Below are 22,735 nucleotides of genomic sequence, written 5' to 3'. Positions count from 1 at the left end.
GAGAACCTGCCTCCACATTGATTAGCAAAAATATATCTCGAATTATCATCCGCCTCATTACCCACGCACAAGCGTAGAGCTTATGTGGGCATCATCCTCAGAAAAAATGTCCCCAGCAGATACAGAATCTTATCTACTTTACTTGCCATGAGGTTTGAAGACCTGTATACTATTAAGGATAAGAAGACCATTTCAAGCGGCCTGAAAAAACTACCTTATTGGACAGGGTCTACTACATCAATTGAACATACCTTTACACAGAGGAAATGACACTTAAGCATTTTTACAACTTCTGAAGCTTTGGGAATGCTCGCAAGAATTAAAGAACTAGTAAGCATAGTTCTTGATCAAAATGATATTATAAATTAGCATTATTATATGAATTTGGATATTATAGCCTATTTACAATTATAAAGTAAAACTATGATTTAGATACCACAATCATTTGAACATATCTCAGGGTGACCAGTCCACCTCTATCCAAATTCAGCTGCGCGGTTTTTTTGTCATAGCCCCACAACTATTCATGTAAGGAAGTTTACTTTATTCTTTGACACAGTCGATTTATTAAGTAATTGTTGAAATCCATTGATTTACAGAGAATTGCAACGTAGCATTACTAACTCACTTTTTTACTTTAGCCACGTTATATGACAAAAGTAGAGAGCAGATCTGCAAGAAGACCTGTTTCTTCAGATATGAGTGCAGGTCTGCAACTGCAAGAAAACCTTTTTCTTTAGATATGACCATGTGCCCAATTTAAAAAAACTGATGAGATAATAAATACCTATTTATAATCAGACAAACCAATATTTAATTAAAAAAGTTTATTAAAAATGAAACAGTATTAACCAAATGCATAAATTCATAGTTACCGTACCCAAATTATTAAAAAATATTTGAACAAACTAATTTACCGTGGACACATAGCATGTCTTCCTCCATCTACAGGCAAATTAGCTCCAGTAATAAAACTAGCTTCATCACTAGCTAAAAAAGCTATAGCTTTGGCAACTTCATCAGCATCGCCAGGACGACCAAGTGCATGAGTTTCTTTACTGCGTTCAAGAAATTTCTGGTACGCCTCTTCGTCAAGACCACCTCTTCTTTGTAATTCAGTTTTTATGACGCCTGGGTTGACACTATTCACTCGCACTTTTTTAGAACTCAGTTCCAAGGCAACACATCGGGTGAATTGATCAATTGAAGACTTGGACATATTGTATGCCAGGACACCCGGGAATGATCGAAGTCCATTCACACTGGATACATTTACAATGTTGCCGCATGTTTTTATCAGATGTGGTACAGCCAACATTGTCAAGTGATATACAGATCGCACATTTGTGTTGAAAATGCGATCAAATTGATCCAATGACGTATTTTCTATAGACCCGGTCTCTAAAACACCAGCATTGTTGATAAGCACATCCAGCTTACAAAACTGACGAATAGTTGTATCTACAATATTTCTAGTGTCACTTTCATTGTTAAGTTCGGCAATGATTGTAAGTGGTTTACATTTGCCAACTTTTTCGCATTCATTAGCTACCTTTTCTAGATTGTCTTTATTTCTGCCACAAAGAGAAAGCTTGGCACCCAGCTTTGCTAAGTGAATTGCTGTAGCTGAACCTATACCTGAGCTTGCGCCTGTAATAATAATCACTTTACCTAAGAAACTCATTATAAAATTGTTCTGAATATGATAGATAAAACAAACAAAAATAGAACAGTTGTTAACTTCTTACACTGTGACTCTTCTGAACTGATAACACTTCATAACTACTTATTCAGTTACGCTGAAATTTCTGTTATCTTATATTTTAGGTTATATGTTGTTCTCGTTGTTTTGACCTTAGACCAGTTATAGAATAGACACGGCCCATTGTATATTCATACCAACGAGCTATAATGTGTTACACGGCGAACTAAGGGCAGCCATGACAGAGCCTCTAATGCCAGTCTGCCACTGCAGGAATAGGTGTGTTTTTGTGAATTAAATTGATTTCTATGACTAATTTATTATTATATTTATGATTATGATGGTATTGCAAACTTGACTGGAATGAACTATAGACATCAGCTTATATTATATGATCATGTTAGGCCGGTATTAGATAGTAATAGTATTAGACGGTAACATGAAAAAAGATGAAAATATGATTTCGTATAACTTATTTCATATGATCTACATATGACAGAAATATTACCGTCTAATACCGGCCTTAGTTTGTTATTTTTTTGACTATCATACTTTGCCGTCATCTTGAATTGCATTTGATCAAAATTATTCGTGTTGGATCTTTAAGGTGCGTACAGACTTTCGCTCTGCTCTGCAACCGAACGTCACTCCAGCAGAGCGATTGATGATCGACCGGGGAGCAAGAGTGGCTCGACCGGGGAACGCGAGAAGATCTAACATCTTCCATAACGTTCATGATGGGTGCGACTGCAGAGTGGGGGCGGAGCGACTGCGGTATGATGGAGGAATGAGGGCAGAGCATGCTCGGTGCGGGTTGGAAGCGCGTATATGTGTACGCAGCTTTATATTTAAGTTCCAAATTTCATCTCATTGCATTGAATGGGAGATGAGATATCGTGTACACAGACGCACATACACTCATACACACACACACACACACACACACACACACACCACACACACACACACCACACACACACACACACCACACACACACACACACACACACACAGAAACGTCTTCATAAACTAGTTTTTTCGAATTCCCTTCTCAAAATAGCATAAAAAATTTAATTAATTCAATTTCTAAAATCATAATTTTTCAGTTACGGTATGGCATTTCAACTTAGTAGAGCACTTGTATGGCTAAGAAGTATTAACACTAACTTGGGCTACATTAATTTCACCAAGGCTTCAAGTAAAGCAATTCAAACAATTAATTTTATTGATGCATAACAACTGTAATACATATATTTAAAATTCTCAATGAAAATTCAATGTAGTATTCATTAAATATAACTGATTTACACCTTGTCTTTTATGCAAGTTTCCATTATATCAATAGGGCCATTCAAATTCTCCGCCGCTTCTTGCCTCTCTCTGTCATGGCTGCCCATATTCAATTCGTAACAGGAATAGACTTCCCAGCGTGTCTATTCTATAACTGGTCTAAGGTTTTGACAGTGATGAGAGGGGTCGCATGAATTGGGAATATCTGGAACTCAAAATATCTTGCAGCTGGCCGGAATTGGAAATATATGGAACTCCAAATATGTTGACAGGGGGAACTCCGAATATTGTGCAGACCGGTGGAACCATTGATATATTATATAGTTAGATGACTAAGCTATACCTTCAAGCGTTTGGAAGCATGATGCCTCCTTCATTTCTCGTCGCCATTGAATATCGGGCAAGAAGTCAGGTGCCCAGACAGACTTATATGGGAAAACATCGACTTTCATTGCGTTATATCTTTCGACATACTTGATGGATTTCAATATAATTTTTTTTCAACTTTTCGTCATTTCCATTAACATATGATACAATGATTTGTTCATTGAACATTATTTTTAACTCGACCAAACATCTAATTTAGTGAACCTACCTCACTACAGATTTTGATCCATTCTATTAGCAAATGAATCTCATTTTTACAATATTTTCCTATTACCATGTATTTAGGATATGGAAAATAAAACATTTATTATAGAACGCTAATATTACCATATATTTTATTAGATGGCAAATAATAATAAATCAACTGTTATCACAATATTTCGTGAAACTGTTTCCATTCATTTTGCAACTTACGTACCTATAGGTACTAACTATACTCTATACTCCTATATTTAATATAAGATAATAAATAACTACATATTATAAGAACGGAGAAAATAAAACAAAAATTATAGATCGCTAATATTACTGTATATTTTATTAGATGGCAAATAATAATAAGTTAACCATTATCACAATATTTCGTGAAACTGTTTCTCATTCGTTTTGCAACTTAAATATAGGTACCTACCTAACTATACTCTATACTCCTATATTTAATATAAGATAATAAATAACTACATATTATAAGAACGGGAAAAATAAAACAAAAATTATAGATCGCTAATATTACCATATATTCTATTAGATGGCAAATAATAATAAATTAGCCATTATCACAATATTTCGTGAAACTGTTTCTCATTCGTTTTGCAACTTAAGTATAGGTACCTAACTATACTCTATACTCCTATATTTAATATAAGATAATAAATAACTACATATTATAAGAACGGGAAAAATAAAACAATAGCAATGATGAAGAATTTATAGACAATTTTAGCAGATAATATTTTTTATAATACAAATTTAGCATACAATATTTTCATAGTTCACAAAATATTACAATATAAGACAAATTAATGGAATGGAATATGGATACCTATATTGGATCTATGGAAATAAAATATTTATTATAATATTACCGAAACTTATATTTTATTACTTGGCAAATGATAATGAATCAACCTAAGCACAATATTCCTTGAAACGATCATTTGGCACTAGGCTTAGCCTGCATGAAACATGACCGATGAAAATATAAAAATACTTATGTATGAAAAGAAATATTTTTATCCGGTGCATGCAGATTCGTACATCCATAAGCACTGCATGAAACTACCATACTTTGAATATTTTTCATTGCTTCAATAAAAAAATATTATCATTTGAAAAAGGCTCTTTTTCTACACAGCGAATACAAATACCCGACTTCTTGCCCGAAATTTCTGGTAGCTACACTAGCGCAGTGGCATCATAGCGGACTTCGCTCTTCCTAATCTTTAACCGTTTAAACGGTGTACACACGTACGTTTGCCTCGGGTGAGCATACGTGTATGGGCTTGCATTCGCACGTGTGGACACTGTTCGCTGAGGCATGTGGGCGAACCACTACACAGCTACACTAGCGCAGTGGCATCATAGCGGACTTCGCTCTTCCTAATCTTTAACCGTTTAACCGTTTATTCTCTATATCAATGGGTGGAACTCAAAATATCTTGTCAGCTGCTGAAGTATGTGGAATTAGAAATATATCGAATTCACAATATCGATCGTTATTAGCAAGACTGTGTGGATGTGGGATGAAACAAATTTATCGCAAAACAAATGAAGGGTTCTATAGTTAGCCTAAAATGAATTCATCAACACATCAACAGTCATCAGTCTTGTTTGTTGAAACAGATAACAGAGTTTTGAAAACTTGCATAATATGTATGAATATAATGAATATAATTGAGAAAGAACGACAGACCAGGTCCAAAAGTATTCTATTCCCAAATTTTGATAATGAAAAACAAGTCAAAAAAAATCAGCCAAGTTGTTTCTACTGTTTAAAGTTCAAGTCCAATATTTCCGTCCAAAATTAATATATAATGAGCTATGAATTACCCTAAGTGGGCTGATTATAGTGAGGTCCACGATATAATGACAGTATTTGATCAACTTTGGTTTTGCTATCCTTGTCTATCATTCAACAAAGCCGGTGGCACTATCCTTTTCTAGGTACACAATGGTGCCAATTATGTTTTTGATAGTTTGGAAATATGATTAACTAATGCAGAGAATCGGCATTGCTATTCTTCTATCTTTATCCACTGTCATTATAACGTGGACCTCACTATAGTCCATATCATTCCAGAAAATAAATCAGACTTGAACCATTTCTCAATAACAAACACATTATCAGTACTCCAACTTTGGCACTGATATTTTGAGTTCCAGTTATTTCCAATTCCGCCATCTGACAAACAAATAATTTGAGTTCCAGATACTCCCAATCCCGCCTAGCAACATATTTCGAGTTCCGGATATTTCCAATTCCACTATCTGACAAATATTCGGAGTTCCACCCAGCAACAGTTTTCAAGCATAGGACATTTTTTAACATTGATATTTTGAGTTCCAGATATTTCCAATTCCACGGCCCGGAATAGCGGCCACTCAGCCACTCTGTAGTTTACTATATTTTAGCTCGTTGATTCATACTGAAAGTCGATGAAGCTAAAATCTACTGCCAAATCCACCCACCTTGACGTCACAACAGTGACGTCACGCATTGTATAGAAATAATAGAAAATTTTTTGAGTTTGTTGTGTAAGTGTTTGTGGTGTTTATTGTTTAACTTACACTGTTGGTAAACATAGCTTGTTTTCCATAGCAGATTGTTATTTATTTATGTAATTATTATCTATGAAAATGGTAATCTTCTGCCCAGCATATAATTGCACTGAAATTTTTAGGAAAAAAAGTGGAATATCTTTTCAAGTTGAAATCTATACACATAAATATTGTAAGTTGTAACTGTAATATTATCCTTGGTTATGATGTAAGTGAACTCATTGCAGCATGACAATAAATTAGTTTTGTAGGCTACCATACCTTATTATTTTCAAAACACATTATAACTTTGAAGCCGATATCACATAACACATTATAACTTAACCGATATCGTTTTTGACCGTAGCTAGAAATAACCCAAAAACATCATGAATCTGAAATAGACACAATCTGAAAGTTTTCCATACAATGCGTGACGTCACTGCTGTGACGTCAAGATTGGTGATATGGCAGTAGATGTTGGCTTCAGAGGCTAGACTTCCAAGCGTGTCTACTCTATAACTGGTCTAAGGTTTTGACAGTGATGGGAGGGGTCGCATGAATTGGGAATATCTGGAACTCAAAATATCTTGCAGCTGGCCGGAATTGGAAATATATGGAACTCCGAATATGTTGACAGGCAGAACTCCGAATATCGTGCAGACTGGCAGAACTCAAAATATCTTGTCAGCTGGTGGAATTGGAAGTATGTGGAATTGGAATTATATCGAATTCACAATGTCAATCGTTATTAGCGAGACTGTGTAGATGTGGGATGAAACAAATTGATCGCAAAACAAATGAAGGGTTCTATAGTTAACCTATAATAAATTAATCAACACATCAACAGTTGTCAGTCTTTTTTGTTGAGACAGATAACAGAGTTTTGAAAGCTTGCATAATATGTATGAATATAATTGAAAAAGAACGACAGACCAGGTCCAAAAGTATTCTATTCCCAAATTTTGATAATGAAAAACAAGTCCAAAAAGATCAGTCAAGTTGATCTACTGTTTGAAGTTCAAGTCCAATATTTCCATTCAAAATTAATAATATATAATGAGCTATGAATTACCCTAAGTGGGCTAATTAGTCCATATCATTCCAGAAAATGAGTCAGACTTGAACCATTTCTCAATAACAAACACATTACCAGTACTCCCACTTTGGCACTGATATTCTGAGTTCCAGATATTTCCAATTCCGCCATCTGACAAACAAATAATTTGAGTTCCAGATACTCCCAATTCTGCCTAGCAACATATTTCGAGTTCCGGATATTTCCAATTCCGCTGTTTGACAAATATTCGGAGTTCCACCCAGCAACAGTTTTCAAGCATAGGACGTTTAACATTGATATTTTTAGTTCCAGATATTTCCAATTCCGCGGCCCCGATGAGAGGCTACAAATCGAAAAAAGGCAAATTAAAGCAATAAAGTACAATCTTCAGCGCTCAAGTGGGCATTTTGACAACTATAGTGAGGTCCACGTTATGCCCAGTCTACACCACCCTCAAAACTGCCAGGTTTGCACTAAGTTTGCATCGTGTAGAAGGGAGATCATTGTAAAATTCTGAGGTTTGAAGGTTTGTGCTTTCTTTGATCAATCTCAGCCAGGTTTGCATCAATTTTTCTAGGAAAAGATTATGTCTCATCTATCTGTCAAAACCTGAATCGCTTCAGAATGAAGATAGAGAACTCACAATTTCAGATTCGGATTCAGCACCCTCAAATTAAATATGTGGGAGGTCAATTTTCAAAAATAGTCAAAAACAAGGAAGATTTTTTGATGGATAATAATTATCTTTTTTACTCTATAGTAATGTAATAGATATAGTTATTTGCTCTTCACTTGATAAGCAGTATTCTTAATTATTATTGTTGAAGAGAAGGAGGAGAAGTGGGAGGAGGAGGAGGAGGAGGAGGTGGAGGAGGAGGAGTAGGTGGAGGAGGTGGAATAGTTGTGGAGGAGTAGGAGTAGGTGGAGGAGGAGAAGAGAATGAGGAGGTGAAGGAGGAGCAGGTGGAGGAGGAGGAGGAGTGGGTATCGGAGGAGAAAGAGGAGGAGGAGGAGGAGGAGGAGCAGGAGGAAGAGGAGAAGGTGGAGTAGTTGAGGAGGAGAAGGAATAGTTGGAGGAGGAGGAAGAGTAGGGTGAGGAGGAGAAGGAGGAGTAGGCGGAGGATGAGGAAGAGGAGGAGAAGGAGAAGGTGGAGAAGGAAGAGGAGGATGTGAAGTAGTTGAGGAGGAGGGGGAATAGTTCGTGGTGGTGGAAGAGTAGGGTGAGGAGGAGGAGGAGGAGTAGGTGGAGGAGGAGGAAGAGGTGGTGAAGGAGAAGGTGGAGGAGGAAGAGGAGGAGGAGGAATAGTTGGAGGAGGAGGAGGAGTAGGTGGGGAGGAGGAGGAGTAGTGGTTGGCGGGGTGGAGGGTTGAGTAGGTGGAGGAGGAGAAGGCTTGAGTTACTATTCATCTCAAGTTTATAAACACTTCAAAGACTTCATATTGAATTTATATATATGGTTTAGTTTATAATACAGGTTTGTGTTAAAGTTAGTGTCCTGTGAACAGAGTTGAGCAAACTTGGCTCAAAGCACAGAGGAAAGAAGTAATACTTCTCTTATTATTTACGGTATGCTTATTCCGTGCTCAAAGCCAGATTTGTGTAAACCTGGCTTTGAGCCAAGTTTGTGCAAATATTGTTGTTGTGTAGACCCGGCTTTACAATTACAGTGAAGAAAGATCACAGAGAAGAAGTAAGTAAACTAATTTTGAAGAAAGATCGGAAAAAATAAGGTAGCCTCTTTCATTATCTGTGCCGTTCCTCTCTCTGTCTTGTTGATGCCCTCTATAGATGATTGCTCATACAGGTTTATTGATGTAATATCATTTTCAGATCAGTTGATTCTCATTTAAAACAATCAATTATAATTTACTAAGCAAGAAATTATATTTTTCAATAATTTTATTATTGAGATGTAATACATTCTGTTAATTTATTATTAATCCCACATTATTAAGAGACGATCTGGCAACAGAGCAGAGCGAAAAAGACATAGCACTATCCGTTTTGTTGAATGATAGAAAAGGATATAGCAATACCATTGTTAATCAAACACTGCCATTATAATGTGGACCTCACTATGAAATATTGAAGGAGCGCACAGAGAATGAAAGAGAGAAAAATAGAATTCCTTCTACTATGTGGCTCCTGACACATTGAGACTTGAACCTATAGTGAGGTCCACGTTATAATGGAAGTTTAGGAGATAAGGGTTGCCAGATCTCAGCCCTGCCACCCAAACAGCTGATACTGGTATATCTGATGAATTTAACTGTTCAATATTGTTGAAAATAGTTGATCATATTTTATTTTGTCAAGAAAATATATTTATTAAAGATGTTATAATAGATTTTCATAATTGAGATAAAATACGGTATTTTGTCAATTAGTTGAATTTTTACATTGTTGATAAACGATGTGGCAACATCGCAGTGCGTGATTGATTGATTGAGTACTTTATTTATGTAGATTACAATATATACTGGCTTATACACTTATATACAATAGCTTACAATACAGCAAAATTATATATGAATTTACATAATATAGACTAAGAAAATAATTATTGAAAGTATATGATATGAAAAAGTAATTTGTAATATAATAACTATGGATAAATTATATTGTTATGCATCTACATAGATTGGCGGAGCTTTGGACATATCAATGTCCATTCTTCGGAAAGAATATTAAAAATATCCTCCCCACTAACTCTCTACCAAAGTTAGAGAGATAGCGAAAGAGATAGCGTGATCTGCTTTGTTGAACTATAGACAAAGATAGCAACACCATTGCAAATTAAACTGCCATTTTAACGTGGACCTCACTATATGCTCATCCGTTGTCACAGTCTGTCGTTTAACCACTTTGTCGTCAGTGTAAAATAGAAATAGTTTCAGCTTGTCGAGTCTCCACTTTGTTCTCTTCCCATGACTAAGAAAGATTTTGAGGTTAGTTTTGTTAGTTAGATTTAGATGTTGAGGTTAGTTTGGTGTGATTTTCACGTGTTGTAATCATGTTGTGAACTTAGTGATTTTTATTTACTAGATAAGTGTTATGAAAATCGTAGATTTTTCAATTTTTCCCAATTAATGACCTTATTCTTCTTAATCAAATGTTTAATACCGGTTGTAAAAAAATGAAGACATCCTGGAATGACATTACTCCAAAGCTTTCTACTACCACTTTAAAAGCTGTTGAAGATTTGGGTTTCACAAGCATGACACCTGTGCAAGCCAGTTGTATACCATTATTTTTAAAAAATAAGGACGTTGCAGCTGAAGCAGTCACTGGTAGTGGCAAAACTTTGGCTTTCCTTATCCCGTTGTTGGAAATTATGAAAAGAAGAAATGAAACGTGGAAAAAGCATGAAATAGGGGGGATTATTATATCTCCCACTCGTGAGTTGGCGTTGCAAACTAAAGGAGTTCTTGATCATTTCCTTAATCAAGATGACTCGAATTTCATATCCTTATTTGCGGTTGGTGGTAACAGTGTACTCAAAGATGTTGACAGTTTCAAAAAGAACGGAGCCAATGTTATTATAGCTACGCCAGGAAGACTTGAAGATTTATTTACGCATGCAGATATCAATTTACCTTTGGCTGTAAAATCTTTGGAAGTTTTAGTATTGGATGAAGCTGATAGGTTATTAGATTTGGGTTTTGAGAAAACATTGAACACAATATTCCAGTACCTGCCTAAACAACGAAGAACTGGACTTTTTTCTGCTACTCAAACTAAAGAAGTAGAAATGCTGATTAGGGCAGGACTAAGAAATCCTGTTGCAGTTTCGGTAAAGCAAAAGAATGACTCTACTAATTCTCTTTCAACTCCTTTGAATCTACATAATTATTATTTTACTGTTGAAGCTAATGACAAACTTGACGCTCTAGTGAATTTTATCAAGACAGAAGGTTACAATAAAAAATACATTTTATTCATGTCAACTTGTGCGTGTGTGGATTACTTTTCAATAGTCATTAAAAAAATTCTCAGTGGTCTAAAACTATTCTTCATTCACGGTAAAATGAAAAATAACAGGTACAAAGTTTTTGAAAGTTTCAAATCAGCTGAAGATGGAATGATGATATGTACCGATGTGATGGCACGTGGAATTGACATTCCAGACATTGATTGGGTTATTCAATACGATCCGCCGTCATCTGCTTCTCAGTTTGTTCACAGGTGTGGAAGGACCGCTCGCATCGGCAATGAAGGATCTGCTCTCCTATTCCTTTTGCCAAATGAAGAGGCTTATTTGGATTTCATCCAACGGAATCAGAAGACACAACTTTCATGTTTGCCTGATAGTAAAAAATTGTTCCGCAAGAGTGACAAGACTTTTAGAGCAGTTCAGAAAATGCAGCTTCAAGATAGGGATGTATTTGATAAAGCAAACCGTGCATTTGTTTCTTATATCCAGGCCTATGGAAAGCATGAGTGTAGCATAGTTCTCCGTGTGAAAGATTTACAATTTGGTAGGCTTGCAACTGGCTTCGGTTTATTAAGACTCCCAAAAATGCCTGAATTGAAAAATAAAACTATTACAGACTTTACCCCTTTTGATGTAGACTTCAATTCAATTGCCTACAAGAATAAACAAAGAGAGGTCTCGCGGCAAGAAAAACTGGAGCAATACAAAACGACTGGCTCATGGCCTGGTAAACCAGCAAAACATCGGACGGCATCGGTACCCTGGTCGCTGAACAAGCAAATGAAAGCCGATCAACAGGAAAAACGCAATAAGAAAAAGGAGTACAGGAAACGCAAAGCTGAAGAGGGAAAACAAAAGGCTAAGAAGAAGAGGAAAGCAGTGTCTCAAGAGGAGATCGATGAACTCATGAAGGACGTTGCAATGATAAAAAAGTTCAAAAAGAAGAAAATTACTGAAGAACAGTTCAACAATGAATTTGACACCGGTATCAGTTAAGTAAAGAATTTTGTTTTATTAAAAATACATTTTATTTTTTCAAATCTTGATCTATTCTTGATCTACCATATTGACTAACAAGATGGTGAGTCTATGCTGAGTTGTTACAAATTTCTGAAAGGAACCTCAATTAAATTACATTTAAATATTAATATTCAACTTACCCAATCAATTATCACCCACTGTGAATTTTGCAAATAAAAATCTATTACATTTCAAAACAATTAGCTACTAATTACTGAAACTAGATAAGATTAGTAGACCTACTTCAGAGAAAGGTGATTCTGTAGATTATGAAATTTCTTATGTGCAGCTTTAATCACTATCTAGTTAGTCAAGTGTACTCTTCCTTCCAGATATTAACTCACTGTTATGATATTAAAAAGTAGAATAATTAGCCTAAAGCGATAAAAATGATAGAATCCTAATTATACTTGAATACTTATGCTTCGGGGTTTCCTTATTGGTAGAAAGCAACAGGTATTGGTGCACACACCGAGTTCTATACTATGTAGTTTACGTAATATAGAGCTCACTAGGTGCACACCTAGAGGTACAATTCCTTAGACACTTGGAGCCGCAAAGGCTGGAGAACATAACCTATAATTAGACACAATTATTCACCAGATATGAATCATAAAAGCAATATAGTAACCAACACTTCCAGTTTATATGCCGCCATAACGTTCATACAACATGAGAATCCAATGAATCATCGAATCTAATGAATTTATAGGTTATTGTGCTCTAACCACGCGGCTCGAGTCGTCGTTAGGGAATCGCATTTCTATAGTGAGGTCCACGTTATAATGGCAGTGGTTGAAGATAGGAGAACAACGTTGCCGATCCTCTGTCTTGTTAAAGCCTTCTAAAGACGTTAGCTGATACAGGTTTATTGATGTAATAGTAACTGTTTGAAACAATCAACTGTTTAACTAGTTAAAAATAGTTAATTATATTTTATTTAGCTAGAAATTTAATTTTTCATTAATTTCATAATTAAGATGAAATTTTTTTTATTAATTATTAATTCTAAATTTTTAAAAGACCTGGCAACAGAGTAAAGCGAGAAAGAGATAGCGCTATCCGCTTTATTGAATGATAGACAAGGATAGCAATACCAAATTCAAATTCTTTTTTTTTTATTGCTGTAACATTTTTTCAAAATGCATAACAAAGTCAAAACATATATAAAACAGATGAGTTAAAACAGTCATAAGATCACAGATTATGTATCACATATTATCTAACAGTTCATTTTTATTGTATGGACATTTTTCAACAAGGAAAGTTTTTATTATATTCTTAAAACATTTAGTCTCTAGACATTTAATGTTATCAGGTAAATTATTAAACAGTCTGATGCCATACTCAATAAAACCATTTAGTGTGTATGAATAATTACATTGATTCACTCTGAGAGCAGACGCATTCCTAGTAAAATGATTATGAACAGTATTATTCAAAGGAATAAATGCCAGATTCTTCTTTATATACATTAAACACTCAAAAGCTTAGATAGCAGAGACAGTTAATATTTTCATTTGTTGGAATAGAGGTTTACAATGTGTTCGACCATGGACATGAGCAATCACTCTTATTGTACGCTTCTGCAAAACAAACAGTCTCTTAACGTTAGTGTCATTCCCCCAGGCAACAATACCATAAGAAAAATGGCTATGAACATATGCATAATAGACAGTAATTAGTACAACTGGGTTAACAAAGAATTTTAAACTGTTCAATAAAAATAAACCTTTAGATACTCTCTTAAATAATAAGTTTACATGAGTCTCCCACTTAAGATTATTCTGCAATGTGATGCCCAAAAATTTTGTATTGTCACTACTAGAAGTGAAGCCAAAATCCAACATTTGGGTTTTGTCCTTGTTAAGACAAAGTGAATTTGCAGCAGACCAGTCTTCAACAATTAAATTAACACAATTTTGAGAGTAATTTAACAAATTTACATTTGATCTGAATATCCAAGTCATCAGCAAACATGACTTAACAAAATCATTGCTTATGGCAGCTGGAAGATCATTAACATAAATAATAAAAAGAAGTGGGCCCAGTTTAGAACCTTGAGGGACACCAAATCTCACTTCACAAAATTTTGAGAAGCAGTTGTTATAAAAGACTGCATGAAATTTATCATTTAAGTAAGAGGAAATCAGATTGACTGCATTATTATCAAAGCCATAAAACCTCAGTTTCTGCAATAAGATATCATGCTTTATAGTATCAAACGCCTTAGACATATCAAAGAAACTGCCCTTAACCCTATTTCTCTCATGAATAGAAGTGGCAACATTGTCGATACATGAGCCTGAACCAAACAATGTGGAGGCTGGTCTGGTAACTTCATTAATTAATAATTTGAGATTAAAACTAAGTAACAAATTTTGAAACACCATCTTGAAAGTAGAATTGGTCATAATATCAATATTAAAATCACCGCAAAGGATTACAGAAGCATTTGAATTATTCCTATTATTAAGCCTATCAAGCAAGTTGAACATAATTTCAAAGAAATTTATCCAAATTACTATCATCAGGTACTCTGTACACCTCGATACAGATGACATTAAGCTCATCTATTTGAACTGCTGAGATCTCACAGACACGCTGTACTGACAGTTCAATTAAATAATCAACTTCGAATCCAGTCAGATCATTTTTCAAAAATACAGCAGACCCACCTCTTTTACCATGAGCTCTACAATAAGCGCTGACACAAGTATATCCAAAGACTGTAATCTCCCCGAGTTCAAGTGATCCCAGCCAATGTTCACAAATGCAAAGTATATCTTGATCAAGACTAGAGTTTAGATTAACAAGTTCATCCAATTTAAACTTTCCAATTCTAACCATTGCAAATCAAACACTGTCATTATAATGTGAACCTCACTATAGTGATCCTTTTGTTGCAATGGTTTTTTTCTCTTCTTTTAATTATTATTCTTCTCTAGAATGAAATATTTTATCTGATAAGATGCTTATTTTTTATACCAGACTTTCATCTTGGCCTTGTCCATTGACTATGATTTTTTAGAAAATTAGTCACATCAATTTGAAGACGAAATGTGAAAAATGAATAATATGTGTGGAACACAATGTTTGACTGTAGCTTCATTGGTAGCCTATTTGCTCAGAATAAACAAGTATAGACGTTTTTCTGGTAATTAGTTAGGAGGTAAACATATAAAAAATCCTCATACCGAACACATGTGCTAAATGCAGGGGAACCGCTAAGTCGACACTTGTTGCAGAATTGAAGATTCCACGCTAATCTAAAGTTGCTATAACAATTGGAGGAAATGAATAATTCAATTGTGCAACGAGTGTCAACTTGGTTCCTCTCTTTTAGTCTAGCTCGTCTCAATAAAATTGCAAACTCAAAAATTTGTTCCACATTCCCTTGAAAAATTACCATTCCCTTGGATTTATTTGTCAAATCTATTGTAGTACACAACCGAAGTCACACTTGATAGTTAACTTACCAAAGCCTCTATAACAATAATTGAAGGAAAACATGAAATAGTGAAATTCCGCTAATCAGTGGTTAGCCAGTGTAATGTTACAGTTTGTAAAAATAAACTTCTCACCAGTGAAACGGGACGATTTAAATAATTTACTAATTCTTCAAGAAAAGTAATTTTATAAGTCAATGGTTAAAAATACAAAAAAAGGTAGAAAATTACTGTACAATAAGTGAAAATTAATATTTGAGTATAACACTTACCAAATGTTCCCCATTGGAATCTATGCCCTGGCTAACTCTATATATTTCATGAGATAGATTTTTTTAATGCTCCACAACTCTTTATAATAATGATGATAATTTATTTTTTGTTGCTATGTATTAGTGTTTTAAAAGCCCCGAAAAAAGAAAAAAAGTTTAATTATAAAAAGGCTAATTGTTTATGGAACTGGTTTATATACTAGGTCATTGTTTATGAAAAACTTCACACTTTCAAGAGCGAATATTTCATTTTGAATAATACAGTGAGTATATACAACAAAACTTATAGCAATTTAATTATGAAGCTTCATTTTTGTATTAGGTATATAAGATTAGTCAAATAATATATTACTCGTATATATAATTATGATTAGTCATGTCAGTGGAACGCGTTGTCTCCTAGTTATTAGCGTGCAAGCAAAAAATGAGAAAATGCAACTCACAAAAGGCTGTTAAATTCTAATCGTGACTAAATGCCATGAGAACCAATCACAAAAATTTTGTTGAAAAGAAAGCTTCTCTGATTAGTTCTCGTGGCATTTAATCATGATAAAAATTTAACAGGCTTTTGTGCAACCCAGCGTTAGACTATCCTCATTCCTTCAGCACAAGGGTTAGGGATGGAGACTTTTTATATGTCCATTATGATATCTTATAGCCAGTCCAAACAAAGCTGCAAAGTCAAAAATTGTGTTCCAAACATTCCCTCCAAATTTCTTTGTCAACTGATCTATTGTTAAGTACTGGAGATTTGACACTCGAACTATAAAACTGCTGCAACAGATTTAGGGAAATGGATTAGATAATGAAATTTTACATCAAATTGATGAGTATTTAATGCTCTATAAGCTCATAATCATCAAGTTTTTTCAAATTTCATTGAAACGTTTTAAAGCAAAAAAAAAAAAAAACAAAAACAGGAGGCAAAACTTTTTTTTCAAAAATAGGTACTGAAACTTTCAAGAGCAGATATCTCAAAAACTATGAAAGATAAAAACACATGAGTCAGTATAAAATTTTATAAGCTTCTATTTCGTACTAGCTTGCCCGGCGAACTTCGTACCGCCAAAAAGTCAATGTATCTCATGTGATACTTGACTTTATTTGGTGAATCATTAAATTTTTCTGACAATTAATATTTTCATTAACATCTAAATACCGACCTCCTATTTGCTTAGTCATGCAGCATTTATTATCCCGAAAACATATCTTTTCAATCAATTGGTAGTAATATATATCAGTGAAGTATTGTATTAAAAAAATATATAGGTTAAATCAGTGTTTCAAAGACGAATTTAATGCGTTCATAGTTGTTGGTTTTCCAGGAAATATGCGATATACGTTGAATCATACAGAATTCCATATTCTTTCCATCTTCCATTTTGGGATGAATTTAAGCTAAGCTAAATTTAAAAATGTGTAAATTATTCTGTCATTCTTCAGTAATTAATGAATGCAATATGAACAACTCTCTTTCATGAGATGAATAATTTTTTTCTAACATTTTCCAGCTTCTCAATGATAGGGGAGTGATAATTATTATTAATACACAGCTGGTAACTGTAAAATCATATTATCATGATGCTAATCATATTATTACAACATGATCTTGAATCATGACCATCTTTCCGTTCTTCGGTAGCCGTTCGGCCGACAATATCTAAAACATAGGTCTGTAAAATGTGTTGAAAAATAAGGCCCCCTATTAAAATTTCTGGTCAGAAACCATCCCCAATATTCACAAAACATATTCCAAAAGTTTCATGGCGTTCTGGCAAGTAGTTTTTAAGTCTATAGGGAACAAACAAACACACAAACAGACATTCATTTATATATATATATATATTATATATATATATATATATATATATATATATATATATATATATATATATAGATTACTCCAAAATAAATAATTTACTAAAAATCAATTAGTTCTAAACACCGAAGACAGCACAATTATTCGAAACAAAGCAATGTCTTTTACCTGAGGCCGCACTGCACACAGACAGAACAGTCATTTTGCATTTAGTCGGGGTGTTCAGAATAAAATACATGGGTGGTTATGGAGCAGCACATACTCTTGTCAACTATTTATGGACGGCTGTTGGATGACGCAATGATTATAACAGCTGATTTTTATTTATGTGTGTGGCCAGTTCACAAATCTCCCATAAAGGTGCGTGCAGATATACGCGCCGCGATCATGTTCAATTCACTTTTAATCAGCTGAGTATATCTGTATTTTTACAGAAACAGTAAGATACAGATATAAAAAGCTTGGCATCAGCTGATTAAAAGTGAATTGCTCATGTTCGCGGCGCGTAAATCTGTACGCACCTTTAGGATTACATTTAAACTTTGAAGGACCATAGGAAAGAGTCCTGAAGTCGGATTAAAAATTTAATAGGCCATAAACCTGGTCCTGAACATAACGAACACAACTAAAAAAAATCATCAAATTCGGCGCACATATAAAAAAGTTATTGAATGTCAAAATTTGAGGCTCGATTTTTATTTATATAGATAGGATAGTCATGTCTACAGAGTGTTTCCGAACTCCCTACCAATATTCTAAGGAATTGTTACTGGTTCGGAAACATATCTAGATATAATTTCCAAACTGTCCGAAAATCCTTATTCAATCACACAGACGCCATTTTGCTTTTTTCATTAACTATTTTATTTGCTCTAAATAATAGCAGAAGATATGAAAATGAAACTTTGCACAATTATTTATGACAACAAGTCAATGCTACAAAAAGATTATGACAATTTTTCAAATTCGTATTTGTCACGATTGAACGAATATTATGTGAGATATGGCAACTTTATTGTTAGGTGACCGCTGAAGGTTTATTGCATTGCACACCAAGGCATGCTGATGAAGTCGCCTCAATAATTCAACAGTCTCCATTTGCATTGCATGTTATTAGTAAGTGATTTTAGATTATTTTAACAATAAAATAACTTTACATAGCCCTATAAAAAGGTAGGTCACTTATCACTAAAGCTGCCATATCTCACTTAATATTCGTTCAATCGTGACAAATACGAATTTGAAAAATATTAAGCTGCCATATCAGAGCTAAGTAGAAGGAATTTTGTTATCAATTCGGATCTTAATCTTTCTAAATTAAAAATTAATTGTTTCAAGTGTCTGGTGAGAAAATTGGACAACATTTTATAAAGTGAAGAAAACATAACCTATTTTCTGGACTATTTTAATAAATAAAAATTCGGGGAGGAACAGTTTTGGGCTGTGCCTGTTGATCCTCCCCAAATTATTTTACATATTAATTTTGTATCATTGAATCAAGAAAATAAAATAATAATATCTCTCTTAATACCTATCTCACTCGGTACCTCACAGGCATGACCTCCCAAGTTGGTCAGCAATCAATAAGGAAATCCAAAGAGCAAACAACGAGAACTCTATTATTTGTAAAAAATTTAATAATGTATCATTTGTTAATATTAACAATATAGGAGGAAGATTCCATACATCAAATGGACTTCACTTGAACTCTTTAGGTAAAAGGTTTGTATGTGATAGAATTCTGCAATTTGTGCATAAGCTAGACAGCAATAAGGAACTGATACCTGACCCAATCCCCTTGAAGAACAATGATACCGATTGTTTTTTAGGACAAAATCTGATGAATTTAGATTGAGTAGACTTGATAGTGATTGTATAAATTCAGATAGTAACGGATATCCTATTAGCACAAAAACTAACAGACGTAAATCAACAGATGATAATTGTAATAGTTTACTTATAATTGATCAGTCATCTAATTTAGTAGTTGCTCATTGGAACGTTCAAGGCTTGATAAATAAATAGGATGAACTCACAAGTTTCAACTGCAAATTTGACGAAGACATATTATGTGTCTCTGAGCATTGGTTGGATTCAAATGAGCTGGCTGATATTGAAATTAGTGGCTATACATGCATCAGCGCATATTGCAGGCCTACAGGGCAAAGAGGTGGATCTCTGATCTGTGTAAAGTCATCCTTAATTGCAGTTGAAGTTCCATTTTTGGTTGAATTATCCGTCGATAGGGTTTGTGAGATTTCGGCTGTTTTGATTAAGCAATATAATGTTATTTGCATTGAAATATATCGTGTACCTTTGGCGAGTAATTTCGAGACTTTCACATAGACGCTTTTCGGCATGCTTGATGTTTTAAATAGCAATAATAGTTCCAATGCTAGCATTATCCTCTGTGGGGATTTTAATGTAAATTTGATGATGGATTCTAACAACAGTATGGTCTTTAAAAATTTGCTGTCAAGTTTCAATCTCAATTTAACAATCAATGAAGTTACTAGACCAGGTGAATCTACTCATTGTGAGGGGACGTGTATTGACAATATTGCCACATCAATTCATTTTGAAAGGATTAGCTCAGCAAAGGTTGAGCCGATGATTGTCTCGGATCATTTTGCTTTAGTGCTTAGCTGCCAACTTGATGTGACTGATCATACAGCTTCAGAATCTTTAAGAGATAATAAGTCCAAAAGAATTATCAGACCACTTAATTACTCTAATATTGTTAGATTTGAATCAATAATTGCAATAACTGATAGTTTAATTATTATCGTTTAGTTTGTTCAATGTTGAGGCTTCAATTCACTATATACTGCTACAGACTGACTCAACCACACTGTTCTCTATTCATTGTGATCCCGAAGTCTTTGACCTTTTAGATTTATTGCAGGTAAAGTTTCATCTGGTGTGCATTTTATTCAATTAAATAAATTATAAAAATTTTTAGCATACTACCGTAAGCCTACTGCGTTTGTTTTCAATGAATAGTAGAGTTCAATTCCCTGTAGGACTGTTGTAGGCCTACCGGTATATTTTATTCATTCATAAGTGTTTTCAACTTTTCAGATTCAAATACTTCTGACAATGAATGGTTAGATAATATAATATGACAATCATTATATTTTCAAAGTTATTGATGAAAGTACCGTACTGCAATCCCTATACCAGAACTATTTAGGCGACATTGCGGCAAAATGTCGAAGAAAGACGTCAAGAAAGATCAGCCTGACCTACTGTTATATTTTGAGAGTAGATGCTATTAGAATAGAAAATACTGTAGTTATAAGCTACTCAAACTATGTTTTGGTATAACAATTTCCATTTCAAGTTGACAGAAATATTATTGTCGGCAGAAATATATATTTGATTAATGCTTTATAAAACCACACAACGGCATACTAAAAAAAGATGCCATGTCGATACGGTACTTGCGAAGGCTATGCAACAGGTTTTTATTAATTTTGGTGATATCTGACGAAGTTTCTTTCTTTTTATACTACAGGTTATCAAGATAGAATAGCCTTATGCTGTATAAATTTCTGAAGAAATTACTCAAATTTATTTATTTTTCAATCACTTGATGATGGCATTATATAGCCGAAATATGTCGTGACTAAATAATTTTAAAAAGGGGACTCAGATTTCTATTTTTATACTAAAATTTATTTGGAAAAAATTGAGATAGTTTTTGAAAATTGAATAAATTTATCAGAAATTGATTTTTTGATAATTTGTTTTACCTGAACAATACCGTGGAAAATGTAGGCCTATATCATCATCAAAACTCCATGAATTCCATAATCAGTTACCGTAACAAATTAGAAGGATTGTTCCAAAAATGTCAACCTAAGGCGCTTAATCTCAAAAAGTAATACGGTAATGAAAATAAATCCACAGAAATATATTTTATTATTATAAATTGATAGAATGCAAATATTGCACTTTAAATAACTTTGAAAAATTGCACATTCAACTCCAGTTTGATATATTACTTTAAATAATAAGACTTATTTTTATTTCCATCAAATTATTATTCTGATATTCTTTAAATTAAGACTAATGCATCTAAATCATATAAATGTAGGATGATATTATGATAAATTTTAATACCCAGAGATAAACTGTTAAGTGTAGCCTCAATTGTCCTTACTCTCACATGCTTGAAATTCTGAGTTATTTTTGTAAATTGTGTTATTCAATTCTACTTCAAATACAGTGGGTACCGTACCTTATTGAAAACACTATAATTTATTTTCTCTTACAACTTGGACATCATCGGACTGAAGATAGTTTTCGGCTTTTTAATTCCGTTACAAAAATATTGGTAGCCTAACATTCTATTTTTTACAATGATATATGAGATTCTGAGTGAGCAGTGAAAATATTATTGATTCACAGAGCTGTCATTTGTGAACGGAAATGATTAAATAATATACTCCAGGCAATGAATGCTCAATAAAGAGTACCGTACGAAATGAAAAGTTTGAAAGACAATTTTCGACCCCTTGTTCTTTTTAGGGTAGTAAGGAGGTAAACATACAAAAATCCTCACCCCTACCCCCTGTGATAAGGGGATGGGGGTGTTTTGGTTTATCGCATAAAACTCGAAAACTATGCATCTTACAGAATTGACTAAGTTGTGGAATCAATATTTTAGGACACTATATGATATAGTCATGTCTGTAAGATGGATAGTTTTTGAGTAATTTTTCCCCAGTGATAAGGGGATGGGGGTGTTTAAGGTTTGCGAGAAACCAAAAAATGGTACCTTTGAACAAGTTCCCCCCCCCTTTATCACATTGGTCAGGGGATATTTATTTGTTTTTGCCCCACTTGGATGTAATGAGCTGGTTTTCGTGCGTCATATGGAGGCCGAAAATGATTGTTTTCTGACCAGGCCGGTAAAATTTTTACGGCCCTAGGGCTGTAAAATAACCTTGAAGTCAACTGATTCTGATTTGATGTGAACGTGTTTACAAAATAGTTAATGAAACGGAAGCAGTTTATGCTTCTAGAATTGAATAAAGTATTT

The 22,735-nt window shown here is 34.0% G+C and overlaps 2 protein-coding genes across 2 annotated transcripts; one reads left to right on the top strand and one right to left on the bottom strand.

The window, feature by feature from the left end:
- Positions 1-794: 794 nt before the first annotated feature.
- On the bottom strand, positions 795-1,850 carry LOC111045454 (3-oxoacyl-[acyl-carrier-protein] reductase FabG). The gene has a single exon (XM_022330876.2). It carries the CDS (start codon positions 1,682-1,684, stop codon positions 914-916), a length of 771 nt encoding a protein of 256 aa, XP_022186568.2. The 5' UTR covers positions 1,685-1,850; the 3' UTR covers positions 795-913.
- Positions 1,851-10,128: 8,278 nt separating this feature from the next.
- On the top strand, positions 10,129-12,345 carry LOC111045455 (ATP-dependent RNA helicase DDX55-like). Its single transcript, XM_039423495.1, has one exon. The coding sequence runs from the start codon at positions 10,307-10,309 to the stop codon at positions 12,122-12,124; it is 1,818 nt and encodes a 605-aa protein (XP_039279429.1). The 5' UTR covers positions 10,129-10,306; the 3' UTR covers positions 12,125-12,345.
- The last annotated feature ends 10,390 nt before the right edge of the window (positions 12,346-22,735 follow it).

This window comes from Nilaparvata lugens, chromosome 3, assembly GCF_014356525.2.
Source record: "Nilaparvata lugens isolate BPH chromosome 3, ASM1435652v1, whole genome shotgun sequence".
Lineage (NCBI taxonomy): Eukaryota > Metazoa > Arthropoda > Insecta > Hemiptera > Delphacidae > Nilaparvata > Nilaparvata lugens.
The sequence above is the reverse complement of the archived record's forward strand: the minus strand, read 5'-3'. Positions and strand labels throughout refer to the sequence as shown.